The 24,082-nt window shown below is 49.3% G+C and overlaps 2 protein-coding genes across 8 annotated transcripts in view; both read right to left on the bottom strand.

Annotated features, from left to right (window-relative positions):
• enpp2 (ectonucleotide pyrophosphatase/phosphodiesterase 2) overlaps window positions 1–3,881 on the bottom strand; it is a 36,439-nt gene extending 32,558 nt beyond the window's left edge. For 3 of the 6 annotated variants that reach the window (XM_070551256.1, XM_070551251.1, XM_070551252.1), the window contains exons 1-3: window positions 3,462–3,881; window positions 3,217–3,313; window positions 1,618–1,773 (exon numbers count right to left, since the gene is read on the bottom strand). In XM_070551256.1, coding sequence (XP_070407357.1) covers window positions 1,618–1,773; window positions 3,217–3,313; window positions 3,462–3,479 — 271 coding nt within the window. In that variant the 5' untranslated portion in view covers window positions 3,480–3,881. Of the gene's footprint in view, window positions 1–1,617; window positions 1,774–3,201; window positions 3,358–3,461 lie in introns of those variants that run through there. The other 3 variants (XM_070551253.1, XM_070551255.1, XM_070551254.1) reach the window with 3 other exon arrangements.
• Window positions 3,882–7,671: 3,790 nt separating this feature from the next.
• The window catches only part of taf2 (TAF2 RNA polymerase II, TATA box binding protein (TBP)-associated factor), a 30,956-nt gene continuing 14,545 nt past the window's right edge, over window positions 7,672–24,082 (bottom strand). For both annotated transcript variants that reach the window (XM_015975867.3, XM_015975869.3), the window contains 13 exons: window positions 24,021–24,082; window positions 23,812–23,938; window positions 23,542–23,667; window positions 21,843–21,983; window positions 20,604–20,714; window positions 18,251–18,444; window positions 18,019–18,158; window positions 17,768–17,837; window positions 13,800–13,909; window positions 10,886–11,115; window positions 9,090–9,254; window positions 8,877–8,979; window positions 7,672–8,184 (listed from right to left, as the gene is read on the bottom strand). The exon at window positions 24,021–24,082 is cut by the window's right edge and continues 4 nt beyond it. In XM_015975867.3, coding sequence (XP_015831353.1) covers window positions 7,901–8,184; window positions 8,877–8,979; window positions 9,090–9,254; window positions 10,886–11,115; window positions 13,800–13,909; window positions 17,768–17,837; window positions 18,019–18,158; window positions 18,251–18,444; window positions 20,604–20,714; window positions 21,843–21,983; window positions 23,542–23,667; window positions 23,812–23,938; window positions 24,021–24,082 — 1,863 coding nt within the window. In that variant the 3' untranslated portion in view covers window positions 7,672–7,900. The remainder of the gene's footprint in view (window positions 8,185–8,876; window positions 8,980–9,089; window positions 9,255–10,885; window positions 11,116–13,799; window positions 13,910–17,767; window positions 17,838–18,018; window positions 18,159–18,250; window positions 18,445–20,603; window positions 20,715–21,842; window positions 21,984–23,541; window positions 23,668–23,811; window positions 23,939–24,020) is intronic.

Raw genomic sequence — 24,082 nt, 5'->3', positions numbered from 1 at the left:
TCAAAGAACTTGTAGAGACATAAATATTTTGCTGAAAATGAACATTACAACTAAAATATGAACAAATTAAATGTTTCAGCTGGCTGAATAGATTGTTGCCGACCCCACCGAGAATCGAACCAGCATCAGCTGAGGGGAAAGCAAAACGTAAGTCAGACGATCTTGCCACTGGACTACCAGAGCCCACAGGGAGGGGTGATATGCTGTTGGACAGGACATTTGTTAGAGCGGCTGTGGGCACATATTCGCTACGAGAAACCTTTTTATTTCGGGATATATTCAGACTTTGTCATGTAGCAAGTTATATTTATCTTGTTTAATTGGAGCACAGAACATAGCATTAACGACTGTAAACTAGTAACAGCCGTAATTCATGTGGGTCAGGTCAGTTTGCGATAAAGTTGAAAACAAAAACGGAAGTCAGTGGGCTAGGCTGAGTTTGCGTGAATGGGCGGGGTTGACTCTGGTGCAGCTCCACCTTATGGTGCAGCTCCGCCTTTGTAGTTCTGCAGCGAGCACCCTCTCAGAGATTCAGCGGGAGCGGGATGAAGAAAACAGTCCCTCGCAGGGCTCTACTGCTGCGTTTGTGTTTCCTTTTTTTTTTTTATGAATTCAATTAAAAATAAAGGCGCCCGGCCCGTGTCCGAGGTAATTACACAGTCGTTGGCCCGAAGCCCGGCCCGAGGGCCTAGGGCTTCAGTGCAGGGCTCTATAAAGCGCCATTTTAGACTTGGGACAAGTTTATGTGATTGGCCCACAGTGGTGGGCCAATCACAGCGCTCTATCAGCTTTGGGGGCCAATCAGGGCCCTCTATTCATCTGGTGGGCGGGATGATGCGACGGAGAGGAACAAGATGGCGACTTTTACGTCAATCGTGGACCATTTGGAGTTGGGCTTTAGTAGAATCAGGAGCAGATGGATGTACTTAAGTCCTTTATTTAGAAAAAAGATTTATTCTCTTTCTTCAACAGCGGGCCGCCTCGTTTACGACATCCTTTGTGGTGAGTACGTCACGTTGTCCGTTATCCAGTAGCAGTCTTCTCAGAGACAACGGTAGAACCCGCCCCACAGCCGAGAACCGTCAATGGAGCGTTGCCAGACTAGGTTAAACAGGCAACCTGTTGATTAGTTTGAGCACGCCGCCACCTAGTGGCTGGGGGCGGTTTAGCGTTCCAGCATGAAAAAAATTGCTAAAAATTATGGACCCCCCCCCCCCCCGGAGGGCACAAAGGCAGAGCGAGTTCACATCAGTGGTTTATAAAGGACACTAGGGGGTGCTGAAGCACACTAAAACCAACTTTGTGTGCCTTTAAGTTCTCCACCCAGAGACGAGAGCTGCTGAATGGATCTTTGTCTCTGATAACAGCTTCACTTTCATCCTTGCTTTTACATTTGTGTTATCTTTAAAACGGCTCCTAAACTCATTCTGACTGAGCCCGGCTGGACCTCCGGTCCCCCCGACCCTACATGGTCCACCGCAGGTCAGACCATCCTCTCTATCAGGTGGACCCGGACCAACTACCGCTAAAAGGGTTCTGGCTGATCAGATCCCAGCTGAGGGACGAGCGGACCGAACCGGAGGAACGTTGTGGTGTGGGTGTTTGGTCGTGGAGTACCTGTCCGAAGGCAGAGCTGGTTGAAGTCCGAGCAGCAGGCATTGTAGGTCTTACAGAGGTTATCACAGCGACAGGTGGGAGGGTCCAGTTCCATCAGCTCAAAGCATCGGTTCCTGCAGGAGCCGGAGGTCGGCACGTACAGAGACCCGGAGCGAGCTGAGGACAGCAGAACAGAACTTTAGCCTTGGTGGATCCATCAGTTCTTGTTTTTGTGTAAATTAGAGGTCCGAACCGGACTGCTGGTGGGGGAACCTAGCAGAGAACCCCCAATCCGAAACTCGACCCAGCAGGAAGAGCTTTTGGACCTCCTGCTGAAGGTAGAAGGCAGGAGGGCATCACCCCAACCCAGAACATGCAGACCTTCTGGGTCCTGAAGCAGAGTCAGAGTCTGGGTTTCCTGAACACCAGAGTCCAGCAGCAGCTGGAACGTGATGGTTTTAGGAACAGCAACAGGAACACCCCCACCCTGCCCCCAGCTCTGGAACCAAATGGTACCGGCTGCTTTGTGAGAGTCGGACCTCTGAGTTCTGGATATTTCCTCCTTTGGAGCATGAAGGGATCTCTGACGGGTCAGAAACCTGAAGCCTAAACCAGTTTGAACAGAAAAGAAGATGTTCTGGAGCGACTGTCAGCCCTCAGCCGGGCCAACCGGGTCTGCAGATCAGAACCACCTCGCTTCCGTGTTGACTCAACACAGAGAGGAATAAACACTCTCTCTCCTTACGGCGCCATAGGGATCCGTCTTTGCTCCCTCCTCTCATTCGTGCTGGCAGACTCTGGACCTGGAACCGGGCCAAGTGACCGGGGGGGATTCCTCCGAAGCCATAGGTCCCGTCTGAGGGACCTCAGAAAACAACCAGCAGGGAGGCTCTGGTCCAGCTGGGGAGGGTGTGAACGGCTGACGTGTTGTAAAGTGCCTTGGGGGGCTGTACACCACTGCAAGGCGCTACAGAAACACAGGTCGTGTGCCATTGTGACAGGTTCAGGATGTTCTGCTCTTCCTGTCTGACCCGAGCTGAGCGTGACACGTTTGGAAGCGCAGCGCGTAAAAAAAGGTCGAAGCGTAAATTTAGCAGATCGACACAACAAAACGTTTCAAGGACAACAAGTCCAAAACGCGCCGCTCCACACCTGGTGGACACCCGGTGGACACACACCTGGTGGACACACACCCAGCGACTATAACGGCGGCTGTTAGCTGCGCGTTACGCGGACGTTACGCCACACGTACGCGTCCGGTGGAGAGCCGGGGTGAGGGGAGGGAGAACTTCTGAATGGAATGCAGCCATCACTAACACTTTCAAATCCCAACCTGAGCTGTGGAAGAGGCCCATTCCAGCCTGGTTCTGGTTTCAGATGTCTAGAACCAGAACCAGAACCAGGAGTCATGTGTATGTAAACCAGATCCAGAACCCAGCTGAGTCACTAGGCCGAGTATCCATCATGTTTCTGCCACCATGTCACCTGGTACGTCATCTCCCATGCCAGCTGTTGGTTACGTCATTACGCAGCTGCAGTTTGAGCTTGTAGCATTCTTTAGCGCCCCCTGGTGTGTGGATGTGGAGCAGGTGACGTGAAACACACCTGCAGGTTACTCACAGTCGGTCCTGGCTGAGGTCCCGTCCTCTCCAGACCGTCTGGGGCGACCGAACACCACCCCCCAGCACAGGTCCGACCCACACAGCATCCACACGAACTGGGAGGAGGACAGCAACGAACTGGTATTAGACCAGCTGCGACGGTTCTTTCATAAACACCTGGACCCGTATCCAGGTGTCCTCGTGCAGCTCATGACCGGAACCGGGAAGCGCATGCATGCGCACCGCGCGCGGATCTCACCGTACCAGGTTCTGTAGCAGCATGTTGTCCTGCGGGTCTGACAGCTGTCCTGGTCCTGAGGAGACTGAGACCACCGGAGAGGAGGGCCGTTAAAGAAAGCAGGGGCAGGGGGAGGAGAAGGAGAAGGGGGGAGGTCCGTGGTTCAGACTGGTGGGAGTCTCCCAGTTAGCAGCACCCAATGGAACCAGTCTGCATTTTCATGTTTTTCCAAAAGACTAAAACTGGGTTTGGATGTTTTATTCCATTTATTTTAGTTTGATCCAAATGTCCTGAACCAGTGAGCTAAAAGTCAGAAATCAGACAAAACCCTAGTTCTCCAGACAGGAAGTAACGTTCACTCTAGTCCTCTCCGGACAGGAAGTAACGTTCACTCTAGTCCTCTCCGGACAGGAAGTAACGTTCACTCTAGTCCTCTCCGGACAGGAAGTAACGTTCACTCTAATCCTCTCCGGACAGGAAGTAACGTTCACTCTAGTCATCTCCGGACAGGAAGTAACGTTCACTCTAGTCCTCTCCGGACAGGAAGTAACGTTCACTCTAGTCATCTCCAGACAGGAAGTAACGTTCACTCTAGTCATCTCCAGAGAGGAAGTAACGTTCACTCTAGTCCTCTCCGGACAGGAAGTAACGTTCACTCTAGTCATCTCCAGACAGGAAGTAACATTCACTCTAGTCCTCCCCAGACAGGAAGTAACGTTCACTCTAATCATCTCCAGGCAGGAAGTAACATTCACTCTAGTCCTCTCCAGACAGGAAGTAACGTTCACTCTAATCATCTCCAGGCAGGAAGTAACATTCACTCTAGTCCTCTCCAGACAGGAAGTAGCGTTCACTCCAGACAGGAAGTAACATTCACTCTAGTCATCTCCAGACAGGAAGTAACATTCACTCTAGTACTCTCCAGACAGGAAGTAACGTTCACTCTAGTCATCTCCAGACAGGAAGTAGTTCACTCAAGTCATCTCCAGACAGGAAGTAACAATCACTCTAGTCATCTCCAGACAGGAAGTAGTTCACTCAAGTCATCTCCAGACAGGAAGTAACGTTCACTCAAGTCCTCTCCGGACAGGAAGTAACGTTCACTCTAGTCCTCTCCGGACAGGAAGTAACGTTCACTCTAGTCATCTCCGGACAGGAAGTAACGTTCACTCTAGTCATCTCCGGACAGGAAGTAACGTTCACTCTAGTCATCTCCGGACAGGAAGTAACGTTCACTCTAGTCCTCTCCAGACAGGAAGTAACGTTCACTCTAGTCCTCTCCGGACAGGAAGTAACGTTCACTCTAGTCATCTCCGGACAGGAAGTAACATTCACTCTAGTCATCTCCGGACAGGAAGTAACGTTCACTCTAGTCCTCTCCGGACAGGAAGTAACGTTCACTCTAGTCATCTCCAGACAGGAAGTAACGTTCACTCTAGTCATCTCCAGACAGGAAGTAACGTTCACTCTAGTCCTCTCTGGACAGGAAGTAACGTTCACTCTAGTCATCTCCAGACAGGAAGTAACATTCACTCTAGTCCTCTCCAGACAGGAAGTAACGTTCACTCTAGTCATCTCCAGAGAGGAAGTAACGTTCACTCTAGTCCTCTCCGGACAGGAAGTAACGTTCACTCTAGTCATCTCCAGACAGGAAGTAACATTCACTCTAGTCCTCTCCAGACAGGAAGTAACGTTCACTCTAATCATCTCCAGGCAGGAAGTAACATTCACTCTAGTCCTCTCCAGACAGGAAGTAACGTTCACTCTAATCATCTCCAGGCAGGAAGTAACATTCACTCTAGTCCTCTCCAGACAGGAAGTAGCGTTCACTCCAGACAGGAAGTAACATTCACTCTAGTCATCTCCAGACAGGAAGTAACATTCACTCTAGTACTCTCCAGACAGGAAGTAACGTTCACTCTAGTCATCTCCAGACAGGAAGTAGTTCACTCAAGTCATCTCCAGACAGGAAGTAACAATCACTCTAGTCATCTCCAGACAGGAAGTAGTTCACTCAAGTCATCTCCAGACAGGAAGTAACGTTCACTCTAGTCCTCTCCGGACAGGAAGTAACGTTCACTCTAGTCATCTCCGGACAGGAAGTAACGTTCACTCTAGTCATCTCCGGACAGGAAGTAACGTTCACTCTAGTCATCTCCGGACAGGAAGTAACGTTCACTCTAGTCATCTCCGGACAGGAAGTAACGTTCACTCTAGTCCTCTCCAGACAGGAAGTAACGTTCACTCTAGTCCTCTCCGGACAGGAAGTAACGTTCACTCTAGTCATCTCCGGACAGGAAGTAACATTCACTCTAGTCATCTCCGGACAGGAAGTAACGTTCACTCTAGTCCTCTCCGGACAGGAAGTAACGTTCACTCTAGTCATCTCCAGACAGGAAGTAACGTTCACTCTAGTCATCTCCAGACAGGAAGTAACGTTCACTCTAGTCCTCTCCGGACAGGAAGTAACGTTCACTCTAGTCATCTCCAGACAGGAAGTAACATTCACTCTAGTCCTCTCCAGACAGGAAGTAACGTTCACTCTAATCATCTCCAGGCAGGAAGTAACAGTCACTCTAGTCCTCTCCAGACAGGAAGTAACGTTCACTCTAATCATCTCCAGACAGGAAGTAACATTCACTCTAGTCCTCTCCAGACAGGAAGTAACGTTCACTCTAATCATCTCCAGGCAGGAAGTAACATTCACTCTAGTCCTCTCCAGACAGGAAGTAGCATTCACTCCAGACAGGAAGTAACATTCACTCTAGTCATCTCCAGACAGGAAGTAACATTCACTCTAGTACTCTCCAGACAGGAAGTAATGTTCACTCTAGTCATCTCCAGACAGGAAGTAGTTCACTCAAGTCATCTCCAGACAGGAAGTAACAATCACTCTAGTCATCTCCAGACAGGAAGTAACATTCACTCTAGTCATCTCCAGACAGGAAGTAACATTCACTCTAGTCATCTCCAGACAGGAAGTAACGTTCACTCTAGTCATCTCCAGACAGGAAGTAGTTCACTCTAGTCATCTCCAGACAGGTGCCCATCTCCAGCTGTTAACGGGCAAGTAGGCGGGGTACACCCTGGACAGAGAGCCAGTCCATCAATGGTAAAAAGTGAAGGGGACAAAAATGGACTTTAAGTGGGGGGGACATGTCCCACCCTGTCCCCCCCAAAAAACTACATCCATGGCCCTTCACCAATGGTGATGGTCTTGTTCATAGTGTTACTTCTCTTTACGTGTGGCATTAGATAATGAGCCTTTAAAAAGGACCGGAGGTTGGCTTACTGGTCTAATTCAGTTCAGCATATTTATAACGCGCCAAATCAGGAGCAGTCGTCCCAAGGACCTTCACAGGAAACGCCCAATACAGCACAGGGGGCTCATCCTTACTAAAACCGTGCTTAAGCTCAGCAAAATGTGTGTGTGTGTCATGGTGGATGGCTGCTTATACTGAGCCAGGATCCTCTGGAGGTTTCTTCCTGTTAAAAGGGAGTTTTCCTCTCCACTGTCGCTGCATGCTTGCTTAGTATGAGGATTGCTGCTAAGACTGACACAAGTCAGTGACTCGATGCGACCTGCTGGGTTCCTTATATAGGAACTTTTACTTAACTCTGCACTGATAGGTACCCTCAGCTGGAACGTTTGCCTTGCTGTGGTCTGGCACTTTATAAATCAACTGAAGTGTTCTTCGGTGGAGGTCTGGTGGACTTGTGCAGCAGCAGGACCAGGACCATACAGCTGCTGCCTTCAACTCATCCTCCTCTTGAAGGCCTCAAGTCACTAATCTAAAAATAACATCTGCTTCCAAATCCCTTTGACCCAGGTTAAAGTGCGACCTGTGGATGATGAGGTGCTCAGAGGCGCTCCAGCCAGCGTTAAACAGGAAATACAATCAGTGTGAAGTCATTTTAAAACAAGCAGTTAGAAAGGCTTTATTTGAATTCTTCATGTTGCTACAGGTGATGGTGACGGCCCTCAGATTTGTGTCCAGCAGCAACTCAAGGAAGGCTCAGGACCTTCTGCTTATCTAAAGGATGGACTGAATGGTGCCGACTCGCTCTTCTGTTAAAACCATCTAGTAGCTGCTGTGGATCTGGACTCCATCTACTCAGACATCAGAAGACGAAAGAGCTACAACACTACAACAAACACAGGTTCAGACGTTCCAGAGCCCTGGACCTGAGAGCCGCCGGATGCTGGGACTGAAGTGTCTCTGGGGGGGTGCAGGAAGGCACAGTATGTCTGGGTGACATGTCTGCTGAGGAACACGTAGATCCGAGGATGAAGGACCAACGGCCGTGTTGTCCAGAGTGTCTCTGAGGAATGAAAACGATACAGCTGCATCAGACGTGGACAGACACACGTCTCCAAGGACTCAAACCAGCACCTGTCTCACACATGTGCTCAGCTGGCCTGATCTGAACTGGCAGCAGCTGGAAGCTGAACCTGTCCAGATGTTCAGTCGGACAGAGACGGCGAGCGCAGGGACCTGCCGCTAGCTGGGCTGTTGCTGTAGACAAGAGGGTTGTCCTTGTCCTTACTGTCATGCTTGTGCTTATGCTTGTGTTTGTGCTTGTGCTTTTTCTTCTTCTTCTTGTGCTCGTGGTGGTGGTGGTGGTGGTGGTGGTGGCCGTGGTCTCCGCCGTGCTTGGAGGCCGAGGACGCCATCTCCTTGGAAAAGGGCAGAACCGGAGTGGCGGGCATGGCGAGCAGCGCCTGTTCCACCAACGGCGGCTCTTTACCTGAGAGAGGAGAATCTAAACATGAATGATTTATAATTCACCAGCGATAAACAGCTAAACTCCGCCCCCTGCTGACGTAAGCCACTGCCTGCAGCCTCCTTAACGTGAACTCTGGTTTCCCAACTCTCGACTAAAGCCGCTGTGCAGATGAAACGGTACACATGAACATCTGGTGCTAAAGTTCTTTCATGTCTGTAAAACAGCGCAGACTGAGAAACCATCTAAAGGCTCAGGAACCCTTCTGGATCCAGGCAGAATAAACCTCCAACAGAGCTCACCTACAGTTAGAGACGCGAGTCTTCACTAGTCTCAGATTCGATATCTTGATGCGTCACGATTATTTCATATGAGTTTATTTCACCAGAGAATAGAAAATGTCAGATATCTGAAAAACGTGTAGGAAGATTTAACAAAGTAAAACGTCGTTTCCTCGTTCAAACCCCAGGCTGTGGGAGGAAGCTGCTCTGCAGATGTGAACAGATGCTGAAAACCTGCAGCAGCTGGCCTTCCGTCTAGTTTATAACGTCCATAACGGGCCTATTTATTAATCACATGATTATGCTGCAGGTGAATGACATCATAACCGATTCATTCATGACCCATAATCATTTATCAGTTATCAGACTCATGTCGCGCGTGTGTGTGTGTGTGTGTGTGTGTGTGTGTGTGTGTGTGTGTGTGTGTGTGTTTACCAGGTGTAGAGGGCCTCTCTAATAGGGTTAGATGTTGGTGAATGAAAGCCTGACTGTCATGGACAGTCTCCATATCTATATCTTCATCCTCCATGGTGTTGAACTGGAACAAAACAGACATCAGGACCCAGTAGGTCTCAGGAGGTCCCAGTAAAACCCAGCAGGACCCAGTAGGTCCTAGCAGGACCCATCAAGAACAAACAGTATTCTCACCCTGATCTTGTAGCGGCTCCCTCTTCCATCCTCATCCTGCGGCTGGAGGACTTGTCCTGGTTCTGGAGGAGACCCCAGTGGAGTCTCTGCTTTCCTCTTCAGGCCCTGAGGGGGCTGGCCGACCCCACACACCCCCAGAGAAATGGGATCTGGCTCCTCGTCCACCTGAGCGAGAACACACACGGTTCCACACGGTTCCACCTGAACCAGGCAGCCTAACCCTAACCCAGAAATCATCCCAAACCAAAACGTTAAGGTGGTTTTGAGGACTTGTGTCGGTCTGATCATCAGATCTGTGTGCTTCTCTGGGGATTCTGGGTGATGTCATAGCATCAAGGTTCAGCCAGATACCGGGCAGCAGATGACGGGACCAGAACTACACCCATCCCACCAGCTGGAGCATGATCACTGACCAGCATGAGAGGAAACCCAGACCTCCACAAAGCTTGTTGCTGACATCATTACTGGCGTTCAGGAGCCGAGTCCACTCATCAGGAGCTGGAACATCACCTTATTGCTCTGAAGCGCCGTCTTCCAGATGCCAGCCTCAGGAGTCGAGTTCACATCTCTGACGTACTGTGGAAGTTCTCTTATTCCACACAGATGACCCAAACAGGCTTCCATGTTAGGACCAGGTCCGACACCTGCAGCGGTCTCTAGTAGAACCGACGCTCTTGTGAGTGGATCTCTGTGGGGAAAGCTCTGGCGCTCCTGTTTCAGGAGGTAGAAGTGAGCCAGAGCAGGGAGAAGCTTCAGGTGGCTAGACATTATTTCCTGATTTTTGGACATCTCCCCTCTGATTGGCCAACAGCAACATGACTCTACCACAGCTAATGCTAACAGTTAGCTTCTACCAGTGAGACTCTGAACTCACCGAACCGCGTTGGTTTCATAATTCCTGAATAATAATCATTCCTCGTCAATGCGAGCGGCTTCTGGCCAGACTGGACGCTAAAGCGGCCCGTTTCTCATTCCTACAGCCATTCTTGGGCATTACTGACCAACAGCGTTTTTAGATTATTACACTGATTATGTATTTTATCAAAGCGGTTAACTTTGGAGCAGCAGAGACGACCTTTAGAGGACAGACAGAACGTCGCACACACGAGGGTACAGGCCAGATCCAGCTACAACCGGTATACAAGTATAAAAATAAAACACTCATCAAAGTAAGGATGTCGTTTACAATTTGACCTTCTGCTGCCTGCATGCTAGCATAGATGCTACACTTTTATAGACTTAGATGCCTGAGGTTCAGAGTGCTGCCACTCTGGTTGCTGAGTAAAACAACGCCCACGCTCACGTGTGCAACAGCAGAGCCTCCCCGCCTCATTTACACTACCCGACTTCATAAATGACGCCTCGTTAACGAGCGCCAGCTTTTACATTCGCTAGCGAGCCGTCCCGTTTCTGATCAGGAACGTGCATTTTATGGAAGTCACGTAAAATCTGATTATTGCACACTGACAGAAGCAAGGCTGCCGTACACGGGTACCGGTCCCTCCGACCACCACCAGCAAGCAAGGGGTTAAGTGTCTTGCCCAAGGGCACGATGACAGAGACAGACTGAGCGGGGCTCGAACCTGCAACCTTCGGACTACGGGGTGAGCACTTAACTCCTGTGCCGCCGTCGCTCCATAGCGAATGGAGTCGGGAAGATAAAACCATCCAATAATTTTACTGTAAAAAGATCCTGACATGATATTTCTGACACACACACACACACACACACACACACACGCGCACACACACACACACGCGCACACACACACACAGTTCCTCTAACAGCCACTCACGGATGAGTAGCTCATGCCCACTCCGTGGATGCCGATGCTGGCAGGTGTCTCCATGACGACGCCGACTCCGAGCTCGGTCTTGATGGTGGGGTTGAGGACAGCTTTCTTCTCCTTCAGGTTGAGCACCAGGCCCAGCTCTGGCAGCGGCAGGCAGGACGGCCGGGTCAGACCGAACAGCGTGTAGTAGAGGTTCACGGCGTCGCAACGCAGCCGCCAGTCGTGGGACGTTCCTACGTAAAGTGGTGGGACCAAGAGGACGTGGTGAGGCCCAGTTCTGGTTTCATACAGTAAATACTCCACTTTTACATTCCCACTGAGACAATACCAAAGCACACAATGTGTCCTCTGTCAGAGGACCAGCAGCATAGAGCAGAATGCTGCTGAAGATGACGGTCCAGGAGATGAGGCGCCAGACGGTGGGGGGGCTGACTGTGGCTCCAGAACATGGCTGTAATAAATTAGCAGCAGCGGTGGTACAGGACTGACCTTCAGCTGCTGAAACATCATCCTGTGAGAGTGTGTGGGGGTGCAGCGGAGACAAGAACAACCAGCACATTTTCTTAAGGTGGTATTTAAGTTGACCACACTGGTCTCCCAGTGTTTAAACTGGCAGCAGCGTCCCACGCTACGCTGGCCAACAAACAGCCGTCCTCCCGCCTCCTCGCTGCAACAAGAGCTCCGCGCTCGCCAGGAAGCTGTGAACAGATTCTTATTGGGTTTGTGAGGCCGTGGGTATTTGTGTTGGCACGGAGCAGCTCTACGGCCGGGTTTGCTAGCTCTAAAGTACACGCAACCCCCTGGAAGTAAAAGAAACAATGAAACCCGAGTACACAATAGGAGACAGGAACCGGGCCTGGGCCTGGGCTCTCAGGTTTTAGGAATGATGGACAGAGTCAGGAAGCTCGTTTCGTCCGAGACGCTCACCCAGAACACGCACGACTACAGGGGTGGAGTCAACACCAGGCTCATCGCGGTGCTCCTCAGGAGACCATCACGCTCTCTAGACTGGAACCATTACAACCCTAACCCACTGGGCTGTCTCATATAAACCCAGTTTGGCTTCCTGGTGAGTGAACTCACCATAACAGTTCTGTGGTATCACCATAACTGGGGGGGGGGGGGGGGTCTAACCAGAAGGCTGGAATAGTAACGTTGGATCCAACTCTTCTTTCCTTTGGTAAACCGTGAAACTAGACATCAGGACGGAGACCAGGTCGGATCTGTAGACTGGTTGGACTTTATGAACTTTTGTTTCTGACACCTCCAGGTCCAGGCTGGAGGACGGATGCCGACCTCCTGATGACACGTGGACTCAGAAACACGATAATCCTTGTTTTTTTCTAGCTCTTCGCCGGTTTTTGTTGTTTGGTCGATGAAACTTGAATCTAGGAATGACTAACGTTGATCCTTCACACCAACAGGGACCTTTCCGAGTAAACAGCCTGAACCACTCAGATGTTGCATTACCTGATGAACTCTACTGAGTCTGAAGGTTGGTTCTGAGCAGAGAAAAGTCTGGATTCCCAACATAAAAGCAGATAATCCAGCGCAGCAGCGACTGATTATTTTAACGTTCCCTCAGCGAGCTCTGGGACGTGCTGCAGTATTTATTCAGGTCGTTAGAGTTCAGCTGCAGCAGATGGTCTCCAGCAGTCTGACTGAAGTTCTTCCAGCAACTAAATGGTTCCCAGCAGCAACAGAATGATGAGCTACCACGTGGTCCTGGACCGGCAGCCAAACTCGCTCTTTAGAGAGTTCTCACAGCTCAGAGAGGACTCTGCAGCCAGCTCAGCAGCAGGTCTGAAGCCAGCTCACCTTCCTTGGCTGGTGGCAAGATGGTGCTTTATAACCATCCCAGAGGTCAAACGCGCCCAGCTGGAGGAGGATCATCTTCCTCACCAACAGAGGATGAAGTAGCAACAGCAGCAGCAGGAGGAGGAACCTCCTCTTCAACTCCTGCTGCCTGAGCTGCACCTCCCTCCCCTGAGAAGGAACCCGCTACCGACCCAGACTCTCCACGTTATAAAGCAGAGCCCTCTAGTATCAGGGTTAGCGCTGAGGCCCAACAACACCAGCAGAGCGTGTGAAACCTTCTCTGACGTCTCCGTCAGCGATGGCGCACAGCTGCTGAGGAAAGTTTTCCTCCTGGGGAGGGTAAGCAGTTCCCCGCCAGGACATTAGGAGGCGTTTTTCTGGAGGGCTTCAGCCACCACTGAAGACACATCTCTGGTCAACAGTAGTATATTTACTTTTGTGTGTTTATTTGTATTTCTCAGACATTTAAACAGGGTTAGGGTTTGTTCCTCATTCTCCTCATCAGCAGCACCTCCAAATCCACGTTTGCGGTCAATTCCTTCTATGAATGAAACATCTGCTGTGCAGCCTGGCTTCTTTATTTAAGGACGTATACATGTTCGTATTATCAGACTTCTTCTGGAAGTTCCTCTGCTGCTAGACATCTTTGCTACTGTTTTTAATGGCAGCGCTGTTGATGAATTTACAGGAAGTGATGTTCTGACCAATCACAGGCTAGCACTCTTCATGGGCTTTGACAGTAAAAATTAGCCACGTCTCCATCAGCCTCTGCGGGCCTGTCCCAGAGCATTTGTGTCCCAACATCACGTGTCTCCGTGCTGCAGCAGACAGACGAGTATGAAAGAGGTTTTAGTCTAGAGAACGACAGCCCTTAAGCTCCGCACGTGGATTCACCGTAGACGGAACGAGTGGATGTAGAGCTCAGAGCTCATTTGTTCTGGGAGAAGGAGAAGGCACAGAGCAGAGGTCCAAACACACAAATGTGTCTGAGTCAGTTACAAAACCCTTATATGAGGAAAACCAAGCAGATAAAGGTTAATGTTAAAAAATAAAAACACAAATAATTGTTCTTCTGGTCCCAAAGGTGTGTGGGTCTTACCGGAGTTCATAAACTTCCACAGCTGATCCACCAGAGCCTCGTTACACAGAGGGGAGTCGGCTGTCTTAGTGAACGGTGGATTCTTACAGAGCAGGCACAGGATCTTATGTCTGCGTCAAGAAGAAAACACCAGAGATAGTTAGGAAAGGAGCTAGTCAGGAAGGCTGGGGGTAAACGATTATTTTTAAAACGATTATTCTGACGATTATTTTATCGAATAGTCGACTATTCTAATGACTATTTAGAAAATTAATCTAATGATTATTTTTCTATTGCACAATTAACAAAAACCAGAAAATCTCAAATAAATTCCTCAAAAAAATGGATAAATTCTTACTGTAAGAGAATAAACACTACAGGCCTTCCATTTTGTATAACACTGCGTTTATTGTGTTGGTTGGTTATGTTCTGGTGACGTGTAGAACTTGGGAGTGCAGGCTGCTGCCTGAGAGGTGGTAGAAGATGGAGTGTCTCCATGCTGCTTTGTTTTGGTCACTTATGTGCGTGAGGCGAGTGGTGTTACGGGTTAAACCAAACTCAGGTGATATTTTACACTAAACCGAAAACCCACAACACTCTAAATGTAATAAAAGGGAGATCTGCACCACAAAAAAGATGAACTCTAAACCAAAACGTAACAGCTTATCCCAACGCAAGAAGCTGTTAGCGAAGATGCTAACAGTAGCTTTACCAACGTTAAGTTCAAGTTACCAAGTTTAAATAAACCAAAAACACCCAGCAGCAAACAGACCAGCACGGAGGAGAGACTGCTACCACCAAAACAGCTCTCCTCATGTCTGAAAGAAGCTCCTTAATGAAGGGAGAAGCGCTCCCGGTGATTTTCTACATCTGCGATAGACACGAAGCAGCGCATCTGACCCCGGAAGTTGTTGCCCGTTGCCGGGAGACGAAGGGGCAAAACAGGAAAATAATCTAGTAGCGGACGGACGTTGTTCCGGGTCTTCGGTATTTGGCGGAGATGTTAGTGAAGGCGGAGAAGAGGGCGAACTAGAGGAAAAACAGGCAGATTCCTCCTCTATTTACAAACTCCTGGGGATGCAACAAGTGGGCGCGGTGCATCGACTTCCGGATCTGACGTCGACAAATTTTTTGAATCGAGTCATCGACTTCGTCGAGGCTTCGCTACAGCCCTACTAGTCAGGAAGGGTGCTAGTCAGGAGAGGAGCTAGTCAGGAGAGGAGCGAGTCAGGAGAGGAGCTAGTCAGGAGGGGAGCTAGACAAGAGAGGATTCAGTTAGAAGAAGAGTCAGTTGGGAAGAGTCAGTCAGGAAGGGAGCTAGATAAGAGAGGAGCTAGTCAGGAGAGGAGCTAGACAAGAGAGGAGCTAGTCAGGAGAGGATTCAGTTAGAAGAAGAGTCAGTTGGGAAGAGTCAGTCAGGAAGGGAGCTAGATAAGAGAGGAGCTAGTCAGGAGAGGAGCTAGACAAGAGAGGAGCTAGTCAGGAGAGGATTCAGTTAGAAGAAGAGTCAGTTGGGAAGAATAAGTCAGGAAGGGAGCTAGATAAGAGAGGAGCTAGTCAGGAAGGGCGCTAGTCAGGAGGGGAGCTAGATAAGGGAGGAGCTAGTCAGGAAAGGAGCTGAATAAGAGAGAAGCTAGTCAGGAGGGGAGCTAGTCGAGAGAGGACTCAGTTAGGAGAGGAGCTATTTAGGAGAGGATCTAGATAGGAGAGGAGATAGTCAGGAGAGCAGTCAGCTAGGAGAAGAGTATGTTAAGAGAGGAGCTAGATAGGACAGGAATTAGGTAGGAGAGGAGCTAGTCAGGAGAGGATTCAGTTAGAAGAAGAGTCAGTTGGGAAGAGTCAGTTAGGAGAGGAGCTAGTCGGGAAAGGAGTCAGTTAGGAGAAGAGTCAGTTAGGAGAGGAGTCAGTTAGGACAAGAGTCAGTTAGGAGAAGAGTCAGTTCAGAGAGGAGATAGTTAGGAGAGGATTCAGTTAGAAGAAGAGTCAGTTGGGAAGAGTCAGTAAGGAGAGGAGCTAGTCGGGAGAGGAGTCAGTTAGGAGAAGTCAGTTAGAAGAGGAGTCAGTTAGGAGTAGAGTTAGTTAAGAGAGGAGTCAGTTAGGAGAAGAGTCAGTTAGGAGAGGAGTCAGTTAGGAGAGGAGCTAGTCAGGAGAGGAGTCAGTTAGGAGACGAGTCAGTTAGGAGAGGAGCTAGTCAGGAGAGGAGTCAGTTAGGAGACGAGTCAGTTTGGAGAGGAGCTAGGTAGGAGAGGAGCTAGTCAGGAGAGGACTCAGTTCGGAGAGGAGATAGTTAGGAGAGGATTCAGTTAGAAGAAGAGTCAGTTGGGAAGAGTCCGTAAGGAGAGGAGCTAGTCGGGAGAGGAGTCAGTTAGGAGAAGTCAGTTAGAAGAGGAGTCAGTTAGGAGTAGAGTCAGTTAGGAGTAGAGTTAGTTAAGAGAAGAGTCAGTCAGGAGAGGAGCTAGTCAGGAGAGGAGTCAGTAGAAGAGTAAGTTAGGAGAAGAGTCAGCTAGGAGAAGAGTCAGTCAGGAGAGGAGCTAGTCAGGAGAGGAGTCAGTAGAAGAGTAAGTTAGGAGAAGAGTCAGCTAGGAGAAGAGTATGTTAGGGGAGGAGCTAGATAGGAGAGGAATTAGGTAGGAGAGGAGCTAGTCAGGAGAGGATTCAGTTAGAAGAAGAGTCCATTGGGAAGAGTCAGTTAGGAGAGGAGCTAGTCGGGAAAGGAGTCAGTTAGGAGAGGAGTCAGTTAGGACAAGAGTCAGTTAGGAGAGGAGCTAGTTGGGAGAGGAGTCAGTTAGGAGAAGAGTCAGTTAGGAGAGGAGCTAGTCAGGAGAGGAGTCAGTTAGGAGAGGAGTCAGTGAGGAGAGGAGTCAGTTAGGAGAGGACCTAGATAGGAGAGGAGCTCGGTAGGAGAGGAGCTAGTCAGGAGAGGAGCTAGACAAGAGGAGCTAGTCAGGAGAGGACTCAGTTAGCAGAGGAGCTAGTTAGGAGAGGATTCAGTCAGAAGAAGAGTCAGTTAGGAGAGGAGCTAGTCAGGAGAGAAGTCAGTTAGGAGAGGAGCTAGTCAGGAGAGGAGTCAGTTAGGAGAGGAGTCAGTTAGGAGACGAGTCAGTTAGGAGAGGACCTAGATAGGAGAGGAGCTCGGTAGGAGAGGAGCTAGTCAGGAGAGGAGCTAGACAAGAGGAGCTAGTCAGGAGAGGACTCAGTTAGCAGAGGAGCTAGTTAGGAGAGGATTCAGTCAGAAGAAGAGTCAGTTAGGAGAGAAGCTAGTCAGGAGAGAAGTCAGTTAGGAGAAGAGTCAGTTAGGAGAAGAGTTAGTTAGGAGAAGAGTCAGTCAGGAGAGAAGTCAGTTAGGAAGAGTCAGTTAAGAGAGGAGCTAGTCAGGAGATGAGTAGTTAGAAGAGGAGTCAGTTAGGAGTAGAGTCAGTTAGTAGAGTTAGTTAGGAGAAGAGTTAGTTAGGAGAAGAGTCAGTCAGGAGAGAAGTAAGTTAGGAAGAGTCAGTTAAGAGAGGAGCTAGTCAGGAGATGAGTCAGTTAAGAGAGGAGTACAGTTAGAAGAGGAGTCAGTTAGGAGTAGAGTCAGTTAGTAGAGTTAGTTAGGAGAGGAGTTAGTTAGGAGAGACAGTCAGCAGACATAAAACCATTGAGGTTTATCTTTGCCAGAATTGCAGAGGAGCTTTCACCCTTTCATCACAGTGGTGAAATCATACTATACACAGACACTGACCATGCTTCCCCTCCACCACCCTCAGCACCACCATGCTGCATGGTGCCAATGCCACTGGGGTGTCATTTATGACTGAAGTCGATAAAGAGCTGTTTGCAGATGCTTCATTCTCACAGTAAAGTGTGAGATTATTTGGGTTTTCACAATAGTCTGAGGATGTTGATGATTCTCTACAGAAAACTAGATAAAACATGCCAAAAAAATAGAAACAAATAGAAGGGGTGCATATTATACGTATTAGTGAATCTGACTATGTGAGCATTTCACTGACCTGACATAATGAACTGGGTCATTCAGGACCATGTTGAACAGCCACTGCAACTCTGATGAGCTCCTTTCAACTAAATACAAACAATAACAAACACACACAGACACAAGCAGAACTACGTAACCAACAGAAAACACATCATGCCTCCACAGATCCGTGTTCCAACTCTTCATCTAAATACAGCAAACTTGTTTTTGTTTTTTTCAGATTTGATCATGACCCGACCTGCTGGTACTGATTAAAACTGAATATACCTCTAGTGTAGTCCACTAGAGCTTCCAGCGCAGCAACACGGACGTCCACAAAGTGTCCGTACTCGGAGTAGGACTTGTAGAGAGACGGGTCACTGGGGATGTGACCGTTCTTCTGCAGCTGACGGATAGCTCGCAGACAACTGAAAAAAGTCAAAGACCAACAAACTTCTGTTGTTCTGGTGTCCTGATAGACTGAGCTGAAAAGCAGCCTGACAGACGTTCTGCTCTGTACCTAACAGTAATGGTGTTCCTGAAGCTTGGCAGCAGTTTTTCCATGTTTAGATACCGGGTGATCTCCTCCAGGATGAAACGGACATCAGCGTTTAAATTGTCCACTGTCCGCACCTCATTATTGATGCTGATTGCTGGAGTCAGAGAGTTGGTCAGGGCCTCAATCAGCTCTGCCCGGTAGTAGTTATCTGAAAACTGCAGGGAGACAGAAACACAATAAAAGATGATAAAACCGGTCCTCAAAATTATTTGCTTTTATGAGCAAAAGAAAATTACAGCAACATGAATAACCCCAACCGTAACATCACCCTACAAAAATTGGGACAACAGACAGTAGGGTAAAGTACTGCCGTACCTTCTGCAGTGTTTAAAGTTACTGTTGTACCCTCTGTAGTGTCTAGAGTTACTGTAGTGCCCTCTGTAGTGTCTAGAGTTACTGTTGGGCGCTCTGTAGTGTCTAGAGTTACTGTAGTGCCCTCTGTAGTGGCTAGTTACTGTTGTGCACTCTGTAGTGGCTAGAGTTACTGTTGTGCACTCTGTAGTGGCTAGAGTTACTGTCCTGCCCTTTGTAGTGGCTACAGTTACTGTCCTGACCTCTGTAGTGTCTAGGGTTACTGTAGTGCCCTCTGTAGCAGCTAGAGTTCCTGCCGTACCTTCTGTAGTGGCTAGAGTTCCTGTCCTGACCTCTGTAGTGGCTAGAGTTCTTGTTGTACCCTCTGTAGTGTCTAGAGTTACTGTTGTGCACTGTGTAGTGGCTAGAGTTACTGTCCTGCCCTCTGAAGTGGCTAGAGTTCCTGTTGTGCCCTTTGTAGTGGCTAGAGTTCCCGTTGTGCCCTCTGTAGTGGCTAGAGTTCCTGTCCTGCCCTCTGTAGTGGCTTGAGTCCCTGCCGTATCTTCTGTAGTGGCTAGAATTACTGTTGTATCTTCTGTAATGGCTAGAGATACTGTCGAGCCACCTGTAGTGGCCAGAGTTCCTGTCGTACCCCATATAGTGGCCAGAGTTCCTGTTGTACCCCCTGTAGTGGCCAGAGTTCCTGTTGTACCCCCTGTAGTGGCCAGAGTTCCTGTCGTACCCCCTGTAGTGGCCAGAGTTCCTGTCGTACCCCCTGTAGTGGCCAGAGTTCCTGTTGTACCCCCTGTAGTGGCCAGAGTTCCTGTCGTACCCCCTGTAGTGGCCAGAGTTCCTGTCGTACCCCCTGTAGTGGCCAGAGTTCCTGTCGTACCCCCTGTAGTGGCCAGAGTTCCTGTCGTACCCCCTGTAGTGGCCAGAGTTCCTGTTGTACCCCCTGTAGTGGCCAGAGTTCCTGTCGTACCCCCTGTAGTGGCCAGAGTTCCTGTCGTACCCCCTGTAGTGGCTTGAGTTCCTGTTGTATCTTCTGTAATGGCTAGAGATACTGTTGTACCCCCTGTAGTGGCTAGATTTCATGTCGTACCCCCTGTAGAGGCCAGAGTTCCTGTCGTACCCCCTGTAGAGGCCAGAGTTCCTGTCATACCTCCTGTAGAGGCCAGAGTTCCTGTCGTACCCCATGTAGTGGCTTGAGTTCCTGTCGTATCTTCTGTAATGGCTAGAGATACTGTCGTACCCCCTGTAGTGGCTAGAGTTCATGTCGTACCCCCTGTAGAGGCCAGAGTTCCTGTCGTACCCCCTGTAGAGGCCAGAGTTCCTGTCGTACCCCCTGTAGAGGCCAGAGTTCCTGTCGTACCCCCTGCAGTGGCCAGAGTTCCAGTTGTATCCCCTGTAGTGGCCAGAGTTACTGCCGTACCCCCTGAAGTGGCCAGAGTTCCTGTCGTACCCCCTATAAGGGCCAGAGTTCCTGTTGTACCCCCTGTAGTGGCCAGAGTTCCTGTCGTACCCCCTGCAGTGGCCAGAGTTCCAGTTGTATCCCCTGTAGTGGCCAGAGTTCCAGATGTATCCCCTGTAGTGGCCAGAGTTCCTGTCGTACCCCCTATAAGGGCTAGAGTTCCTGTTGTGTCATCTGCAGTGGCTAATCTGAAGGTGCAGCTACTGTCCTTAAAGAGCAAGTCACCCCCAAGTCAACTTTGTTTTCCTGATAAACTATATAAATGCGTGTCTGTTAGCGGCTCCGCCCTTTCGGTCTGCTAGGCGACAGCATTTGTTGCATTTTTCAAACATTAAGTGGGCGTTGAGTAAGAATCTGGTAGGGGGTGACTTGCTCTTTAAATAACTGCTTAAATTAGGAGCAGCAGAACTTTGACCGATTAGTCTAAACCAATAATAAAAGATAAAAGTGCAAAACAGGAAAACAAGTGAAAAATAAGGACATCAGAGACATGTGAGCTTTGCAGTTTCATACGTCGTGTTGGTTGAAAGACAATGAAGTGGGTGTGTTTACTTTGTTTTTGCGGTTGTCGTTATATTTGATGAGGTCGAGTATAAAGTTGAGGACATCTTTTGGACAGAGGTTCTGCACATCTCTGAGCAGCGCCATGGCAACAGGCATTGTCTAAGAACAGAAAACACAGACTGTGTTACGGTCTCTTAAATCAAACAAACAGAACTCACTCAAAACAAGTAAGTTGTACTGTCAGTTAGGTCCAGTTGAGAACTCCTTAACTCTGATCAAATGTTTTTAAAGTTATGACATAAACACCTTCAGCAGGTTAAGTGAATAAATCACGTTTTAGCATTTCTATTCACTATAAGCAAGGTCCCATTCTGGCTTATAACAGACCTAGACCTGAATGTGTGTGTGTGACGAAAAACTGGCCTCAGGTCAGTAATCAGTAATTAGTTTAAAGCCGTTGTTTGGTGATGTGTAATAAGAACAGCCGGAGGAACAGCATTTTACAAAAATTAAATGATTAAACTATTTAAAGGTTTGTGTGCGACACACCCAGGAACCAGCTGTTTAATAAGGAGGGGATAAATGTGGTCTAAACATCGTGGTTTCTCAGAGCCAGACTCTCACTGCTGAACCGGTGGCTTCACCAGGGAGTTTCCAACAGATCTCAAACTTTTCTAACGTCTCGTTCCTTGCATGGGTCTCATTTAGCTGGAAGTTTTAACATGTTTTTGAGAAAGTCACGGAATTGTGCTGCACATCTCTGGAACTTGTCTCGAACCCTTTGACCTGTTCTCGCTTGCTCCTGGTCTTTGTTTCTTCCAGTTAGAAAGAGTGAGACAACCTTGAAGCTGTCGGAGAACAACTTAGGACCAGGTTCCCCCGGCGCCTGGGGGAACCCCTGTAGGACTCTTGGTGACTAAACTATATTTGAAGGGCAGTCACAATTTGTAATTGATGCATTACTGATCCCTGTGGGAAATCCGACCTCTCCCTGAGGGGCAGTGGACCCCAACGGACAACTTTCAGGAGTCAGTCCCTTGCCCAAGGGAACTTTGAGAAGGTGCCCGCCGTGGGCTGGGACTGACAACCCCCTCACCCCTCGAGCTGCGGCTGCTCCTAACCATGTCCTAAGTGACCTGTGACCTGGCCAAAGGAACCTCCTTGCCTTGTTTGCACCACTGACCAAGTACCGAGGAATCGGTGATTCTCGAACAGAAAAACGAGTCGATAGGAGAGGAACTCTAGGCACACACAGCTTAGACAAAGACGTGTTGGTTTGGGTTGTACCTTCTGCAAGAAGTAACTCTGGAAGTTGATGAAATTGTTGGTCTTGACGATGTTGGGGCAGCTCTTACAGCAGAACATTCTGGTGAACAGAGACTTCATGGCTGGAGGACCCTGCCACGTGCTCACCATGGAATTAGCGATCTGCAAGAGTCAACGTGACAACAGCTGAAGGCCTTCTGCCACAGAACAGTCCACTGTTTTATTTAGGCTTCTGCAGCTTAGTGGGACAGATCGGACCGAACCAGAACCTTTCAGTGTGGATTCTGTTGGTCTACATTTTACAAGTGGCCTAAAAGTACAGGATGAATCTAACGGGGGCGTCTGAAGCGGTCTGTGAGCTCCGACAGGATGTGGGGAGTTTATGTTAACGTGGTAATGAGGGGTCAAGGGTCACCGACAGAGGATGTTGTCATTTGGCTAAATGAAGACAAGGAGTGAGCACACCGGATGATTGTATGTGTGTGTATGTGCGTGTGTGTGTGTGTGTGTGTGTGTGTGTGTGTGTGTGTGTGTGTGTGTGAGCGTGTGTGAGTGTGTGTGTGTGTGTGTGTGTGCGCGTGTGTGTGTGTGTGTGTGTGTGTGTGTGTGTGTGTGTGTGAGCGTGTGTGAGTGTGTGTGTGTGTGTGTGTGTGAGCGTGTGTGAGTGTGTGTGTGTGCGTGCGTGAGCGTGTGTGTGTGTGTGTGTGTGTGTGTGTGTGTGTGTGAGCGTGTGTGAGTGTGTGTGTGTGCGTGCGTGAGCGTGTGTGTGTGTGTGCGTGCGTGAGCGTGTGTGTGTGTGTGTGTGGTGCCATTACAATGGAGTCTGTTGGGTTCTGAGGCTAACTGCAGTAACGTAATGAAAGACCATGTCTACCCCCACTCGCTGTGAAAATATTGGTTCAGGTGTAACTGAAGGGGTGGAAATCCAAGTCAGAGGAGCCCAAATCCAGAGAACAGAGACTTTCCCGCAGCTGCAGGAGACTGTTCAGTCCACGGTGAGGCTAGGGTTAGCCCGACGGCTGCTGCTGCCTCTTCAATGTGAAAGAGAGTTTGGACTGAAGAGGTGAGGATGTGCCAGAAGTCTGAAACAATAAACAGAACCTCCTTCTGCTCGCGCTTCATCCCTGGCTTTCTCAGACCTTCTGGTCTGAAGCTAACCTGAGGAATTTGTTTCTCATTCTTTCCCCTGCATGTGTATTTTGACTGGACATGTGGCCTGGGTTTATTACACAGCTGAGGATCATTAAGCAGTTGCTGCAGTCCATCAGACTTTCGTACACAGAATTCCTTCTCCCATCAGATGGCACCACCAACTATTAAAACCAGAGGCACGTGAAGCAGGAAGTGCAACTCCATGAGGTTTGAACCTGCTCCTGAGGGTTTACCCTCAGAGTCTCACTGAGCTGCAACTGCTGGTGTTCTTTTGGCAGGCTTAGGGTCACATGACCCAGCCAGCTGTAAAATCGGGTCGGTGCGATTCTGACTGGAAATGTCCTCATCATCTCGACTCCAACTGTTGAGACACACCTAACAGGTGGACATGTGTTAAAGCGTTCGGACAGTTCCCTTCCCACTCCTGCTGCTCGATAAAGCCACGGTCCTCTGATGGAGTTCCACCTTTAGGACTGGTCCAAAGCACCCCCGCCGTACCTGAGCAGCGGCGGGGCTTCAGACGCCTGGTGAGAGCCGCTCGGGCACACAGAAGAAAAACAAAGCTGACCTTAGCCAAGCAGAAGCAGGCCTGCATGCGGACTTTGTAGAAACACTGTTCCTGCTCTAGGATGTCGGTCAGAGCCAGTCTGGAGGCAGGAGTTGGGAATTTCTCCAGAGCTGAAATGGCTTCCTCCTACAAAACAGGGGCGCATCATCACTAAACATCCACCTGAGATTTAAGTGAATGAACTCTGACGGACAGATGAAAGCCGCTCTGGACCAGCTGACCATCCCTGTAAACAGGTGCAGGTGTGATGGTGGAATCCAGAGATCCTACCTGTGCAACCACGTCCCTCTCATACCGCAGCTGATACTGCCACATGAAGTCAGCCTGCTCAAACTCCACCTTCCTCAGGATGGACATGTCCGGGTCGATTCGGATCCAGAGCAGAGGAGAGTCGGCGCTGCGGAGGAACAACAAGCCTTACAACTACACAGTCCTGCAGGCTGGTGGAAACTCATCCCTGCTAGCTTTGCTGTTCTTACTCCATGGCAGACAAATCCATGTCAACTTCTTCTCCATTCATCAGAGGAATCTTCTTCTTCTT

Source organism: Nothobranchius furzeri, chromosome 5, assembly GCF_043380555.1.
Source record: "Nothobranchius furzeri strain GRZ-AD chromosome 5, NfurGRZ-RIMD1, whole genome shotgun sequence".
Classification (NCBI taxonomy): domain Eukaryota; kingdom Metazoa; phylum Chordata; class Actinopteri; order Cyprinodontiformes; family Nothobranchiidae; genus Nothobranchius; species Nothobranchius furzeri.
Note: the sequence above shows the minus strand (reverse complement) of the source record. Positions and strands in the feature narration are given on the sequence as shown.